General features: G+C 50.7%; 1 protein-coding gene across 1 annotated transcript in view; it reads left to right on the plus strand.

Moving 5' to 3' along the window:
- Iqank1 (IQ motif and ankyrin repeat containing 1) overlaps positions 1-5,979 on the plus strand; it is a 33,755-nt gene extending 27,776 nt beyond the window's left edge. The window contains exons 8-14 of the mRNA XM_038343054.1: positions 4,331-4,470; positions 4,580-4,634; positions 4,746-4,838; positions 5,097-5,205; positions 5,300-5,396; positions 5,472-5,606; positions 5,676-5,979. Of these exons, the coding sequence (XP_038198982.1) occupies positions 4,331-4,470; positions 4,580-4,634; positions 4,746-4,838; positions 5,097-5,205; positions 5,300-5,396; positions 5,472-5,606; positions 5,676-5,979 (933 nt within the window). The remainder of the gene's footprint in view (positions 1-4,330; positions 4,471-4,579; positions 4,635-4,745; positions 4,839-5,096; positions 5,206-5,299; positions 5,397-5,471; positions 5,607-5,675) is intronic.
- Positions 5,980-6,064: the final 85 nt, after the last annotated feature.

Below are 6,064 nucleotides of genomic sequence, written 5' to 3' on the forward strand. Positions count from 1 at the left end.
AAAGGAATGTGGCGGACAGGTCTTCGTGTCTGGCTGTACAAGGCTTGAAGTGATCCCGGGAGCACTCCCTAAAAGGGGGGGAAAGTTGGAGACATCCTGTGGTGAGAAAGTCCAACTTCAGCTGCCAACAGTGAGAGTTAAAGGCGAGAGGTGTATGTGTAACTCTTAGATGAGAGACAGCCACAGATACCCGCTCCTCAGTGAGGGAATAATCAGAGCATCCAAGAGAGGAGTAGAAATTCACTTCAAAATACTTCTTTAAAAATACATCTTCTGGACTGATGAGTTGAGTCAGCGGGTAAGGTGCTCACCACTAAACCTGACACCATGAGTTCGATCCCCGAGATCCATATGGGAGAAGGAGAGAACCAGCTCTTAGAAGCTGCTCTCTGATCACACCCACCCATCCCCCCACGATAAAATAAACAAATGTCATACAGACACACTTGAAGAAAGATATCTAGGCCAGGTACATGCCTGCCATCCCAGCACTTAGGAGGCAGAGGCAGGAGAATTGCCATGAGTTTGAGATCAGCCTGGGCTACATAGCAACTATCAGGTCAGCCAGACTTACAGAGCAAGGCTCTATATATTAAAAACAAAAACAAAAACAAAAACAAAAACAAAAAAGAATCAAAATGGCCAATACGCATAAGACAGATTTCTCGCCAATATTAACAGGGAAACACAAGTTAAAATTATTACTACAACTAGTGTGGTATGAATGAGAATTGATTGTCCCCAATAGGTCCGTGATTTAACACTTGGTCCACAGTTGGCATTGCTCAATAGCTTAAAACAGAATGAGTTTGTGTTCAGTGTCCACTGCAAGGATCACAGGAGCTTCGGAATTTTGTAGTCTTTTGGGAAGCCCCGTGAACAGAGTAGCCACTGTCTGAATATCACTTGCCTTGGTCCTAGAGGAGAGGCATCCATAACATTCAGTCAGACCACTGCTGTTTATTTAACAGACCTGGTCGTTTGGCACGAGTTGTCAGGAAGAATATTCTTTGACCTGTCTAGAAAATGGGATAGTGGACGTGCACAGCAGCCAGTACTACTAACTAGCAGTTTTGACCCCTTTTTCTATGTACTTTTCTCAGTTGGTCCTGGATAGTTTCTTCTGACATGCCTTCCATTTTACTAGTCTTCTCTCCAGCTGTCTGCTGTCAGTCACTAAATAGTCATACTTTGTTGTTAATTTTGATTATTTTAACTTCTAGAAACTTCATTTGTTATATAATATAGATAAAGTCTTTCGTCACTTTACCAAATTCTTAATTCAGTCCTCGTCACATTGAATGTGTTGTTTTTGAGGTATTGAAGACTGAACCTAGGGCTTCATTCAGCTGCGTGAGTACTCTACCTCTGAGCTCCAGATCCCTGTGGTTATAACCCTGCCTGTCCTGAACTCGCTTGTAGACCAGGCTAGCCTCAAACTTACAGGCATTTCCCTGCCTCTGCCTCCCAAGTTCGGGGATGAAAGGTGTGCGCCTCTGCCATCGGGCCCTGTTTGTTTGCTTGCGTTAAGATCTTACATATTACTGAGGGTTCAGCACTGCTTTGGCATATGCCAGGATACCAGCAGCCTGGAGCCACCCTGTCAGCTTCAGGGCTTTGAAACTCAGCTGAAGTCCTTGTGAGAACCCAATTCTGGGTCACCTTGTTCTATGGATACAATCCATAGAACTTCCACCCAAAGCAAGCATTTAAGCTGGATATAGTGGCAAATGCCTTTAATACAACCCTTGGGAGCAGAAGCAGGGAGATCTCTGTGAGTTAGAGACCAGCCTGGTCTACATAGACCATACAGCCAGGGTTGCACGGAGAGATCTTGCTTCAAAGCAAAACAAGGCAAAAATAAGCATTTAAAATTATATATTTGTCGGGCAGTGGTGACACATGCCTTTAATCCCAGCACTTGGGAGGCAAAGGCAGATGGATCTCTGTGAGTTCAAGGTCAGCCTGGTCTACAAGAGCTAGTTCCAGGACATCTAGGACTGTTACACAAAGAAACCCTGTCTCGAAAAAAGACTGTATATTACAGGGTTGGGTGATGGGCATTAGTTGACAAAGTTCTTGCATAGCATGCATGATGCCCTGGGTTTCATCCCCAGTACCAGATGTACCAAGCATGGGGACACATCTGCGATCCCAGCAGCACTCAGGAGATGGAGGCAGGAGGATGAGAAATTCATGGTTATCCATGGCTACAAAAGACCCTATCTCAGAAAAGGCCATATATTGGAATAGAGAGATGGCCAAGCAGTTTAGAGTCCTGGCTGCTTTTCCAGAAGACCTGGGTTCAATTCCCAGCACCCACATCGTGACTAATGATCATTTGTAACTTCAGTTCCAGGGAATTTGAGTCCCTCTGCACTGTGCCTCTGCATATACCAGGCATACAAATGGAGTCCAGATAAACATGCAGGCAAAACACTCATACACATAAAATTCAGTTAAAATGCAAAGTCACCTATGCTCGGGGAACAACATTTTAGGATAGGGGACAGAAAGACTGTGAGAGCCACAGGATCTGGAAGTTTGCTCTGAGATTGTGTCTCCTAGGAATGTCAGAAGATACACCCATACAACCTCAACAACATGACCGCCCAACCATGAGCTGAACAGGGACAACAATAGCCACGCCAATGTGGACAAGGAAAAGCCCATGAGGCCTCAAGCCTACTCCGGAACTACAGGCAACTGCAGAACGCTGAGAATGGAAGAACTAGTCTTTCCCAGGGAAGAGTAAACCAACTAGTCATCCAATACCAGATGGTCAGCCCTGAAAACACACATTTTAGTAACATACAGACTGAGCAGATTGATTTTAGGAATATGTGCATATATACATGTAACAACAGTCAGTGGGAAAAGAGGGCATGGATTTGAAAGAAGCAAGGAGGGGAGTATGGGAGGATTTGGAGGGGAGAAATGATATAATTATAACCTCAAAATGCCACATATTTATTCATAAATTCCTTCAGTTACCCATCCAACTGCCTATCCTTCTATGCATTTCTCTACACATTAATTCATCAGTGACTCTTTCCACGTGGTCACCTTTGGTCTCTTATCTGTACGTTCACGTCAGCACATTCAGATGAACACCAATAGGTTCATTCATTGACTCACGCAGCCATTGGACTAACTGACAGAATGTGCTAGGCAACATCCTAGGTGCTTGGGGGAAGCTTCTTGAACAAAGGGCCGACAATGGCCACTCCATGGTCTCAGTGCAGTGAGGAAGTGTGAGCAGTGGAGCAGGTGAGGGGCCATGTCTCTAGGGGGACGGGGGTAGCTGTGGTTTTAAGGTGTCCAGGGTGGATCTCTCCAAGGAAGTGTCTTCCATGCAGGAGGGATTTGGAGGTGAGGGCATGGGTGCCCGATATCCAAGGACAGAGCTGACCGAGGAGGATACTAGACGAAGGTAGTGGTGTCGTACCATCTCCAGGAGGACCAGTGCCATCTGATGTCACTCAGCCCCGAGGAAACTCAGAGCTGCGGAGGCAATGATGGCAAGGAAAGGCCCAGGCAGCCCTTGGCACTGTCTTGGCTGAGGCTTTCAGCAACTGGGTGCTGGTTTGTAGGCTATGAAAAGCAGGCAGCCTCTCAATTTCTAAAACTAATCTTGGGCTCCACGTAAAGCAGCTGAATTATGAAAGCTTATGCATTGTCTCTGCTGGGTTCTGAGCTAATATGACACGAATGAGTTGGGGCCCACAGATACACGGGCTGACTCTAAGCCATCAGCTTGAGGGGGCTGGGCACGTGTACTTTGTATGGGCTAACCATGTCCCGTCCCTTACAGAGGCTCCCAGTCCTCCATGTAGACCCTTCTCCATCTTTCCTCCAGTATCTGTGGATGATGGCCAAGTCTGCCAGGCTCGTCATCCCTGTTCTTACTGTGACCCATGAGCATCATCTCTGCTTTTCAGAGCCAGGCAAGGGAGCGATTACAAGTGTAGACCATCACACCCAGGTCTTTGTGGCTCTTAGGGGCTGTGTCTTAGAAAGGCAGATCTTCAAGTGGACAGGAGATGAAAGCTGCTCTAGACAACCGTGTCTGTGGGTAGCCTAGAGGCTTTGGTGACTTTGCAAGGAACTTGGTTGGTGGACAGATGGAGAGGGGCAAATGTGACCCTGAAGGCTCTGCCACTGGAGCTGGGTCTGATTGGATGTGGATAGTGAGCCCAGGGGACCTATGGTCTTGGCTTGTGAGCTATCGGTTCTCAGCACCCTCCTCACTTTTCCAAACCCTCTAAAATGTGCGTGCCTCCTTCCTCAGAACACACATGGCTCTAAGCACCAAATGCCCTGTTATTAGGTGGCCTCACTGGTCGCAGTGGCCAGCGTGCTGCAGTCGTGGGACCTGAGCCTCACAGAGGCTATGCTCCAGAACATGGAGGCTGAGAAGCAGCGCAGGGCCCAGGAGGCCCAGAAGCACAAGGAGGCTGAGGCCAATCGGTGCGCAGAGGGGAATGTGGGGGCTGTGGGGGGGGGGCGGGTGGGAGAGGAAGGGGATGTGGAGCAAAGACATGGACGACTTTGACCAGCCAGCTTCTTCCCATTGCAGTATCAACCTCAAGGTACAGCAGCTGGCTAAGGAGCAGCAGAGGTGTCACAAGGAGGTGAGCTGTGACCCAGGCCGCTCTCCAGGAAGGAGGCCCTGGGGAGGGTCTGAGAGCTGGAGGTCGGGCGAGGGCGAGTTGCTGGGGTCTGCGAGCCCTGTCTGCCCACAGCTACAACAGGCCTACTGCGAGCTCAATCGGAGGATCATGGAGCATGATAAGTGTGAGAGGAAGTGCATGGGCAAGACTGAGCTCACGCTGCAGGTGGGGCTCCCCGTGTCCTGTGCTGGTCGTGCTGGTCTGGGGGTTCTCCTTCCAAGGGATTTTCAGGCATCTCTGCCTTCCAAACCTAAGGTGTCACTTAGTAACAGTGGCCTCTTTGAGGGAGGGGGAGAACCTGGAGGTCCTGGTGGGCATAGACCTCACCTCGTCTGGGCAGCCGACCCCTCCTCCACCCTCCTTCAGAGTAGGTGCTGAATGAGGTGATGGGAAGAGCAATGGTCAGTGTGGCCCCTTCTCTAGGCCATCAAGGACGCAGAAGCCCAAGTGGACAGGTTGCGGCAGGAGGCACAGAAGGCTGAGGAGACACTGGCCATGGCCAGGCTGGAGCTGCGGGAGCAGACCCAGGAGGGTGGGCAGGGCTGTGGTGGGGCAGCTGGGGACCTGGAGAGGTGATGCCAGGGAGGGGATTTAGCATTTCCCATGTTCCACAAATACCTCCACAGAGGAGGAGACGGCAGCACCTGGGCTGAAGTGCAAGGTCACGGAGCTTCATGACGTGCTGATGAAGGACGTAGGTGACCGGATCCGAGCTGATGGACGGTCAGTACCCGGGGCTGGGTGTGGGTACAGGTCAGAAGTGCCCAGAGGCTGCAATGACCAGGTGGCTGCCTTCAGGTGGCCTCTTGTCATAGACCCTTCTGGCCAGGCAGCCACTTTCCTGAGATACCAGGACACCAACTATGTGGACACAGTAAACCCGGAGCACTTGAGACCTGAGTCGATTCGGCTGGCTCTGCTGGGGGCACTCAGGTATGACACACAGGGCCCAGACAGCCCCACCCTGGGCCTCACCTGCCTCCTCACCAGACACACCTACAGGTACGGGAAGCCACTGGTGTTTGACCTGCGGGAAGTGAACCTGTTCCCAGCAGTGCAGCAGCAGCTGGACGCAGTACAGCCTGGCCTGGCACAGGCCTTGTTGAGTCGTGGGCTGCTGGCACAGGAAGGCTATCTGTCTCTGCTGCGGCCCACTGATGGACCGGAGTATGACCCCTCCCAGTTCCAGGAGGCACGCCTAGAGCACTTCCGCCTCTTCTTTGTCACCAGAGTTCAGTGGCCACCAGCTGACCAGCTGCAGATCCTGCTCCCAGTACGTGTGCAGCTGTCCGGTGGAGGATTCTAGTCATACCCCAATAAAGTATGTGCCCCAGGCATTTCTGTGAGCAAGTCCACATCCCCAGGCAGTCTGGACCCAAGCAGGACAGGCT

This window comes from Arvicola amphibius, chromosome 9 (assembly GCF_903992535.2).
Source record: "Arvicola amphibius chromosome 9, mArvAmp1.2, whole genome shotgun sequence".
NCBI lineage: Eukaryota > Metazoa > Chordata > Mammalia > Rodentia > Cricetidae > Arvicola > Arvicola amphibius.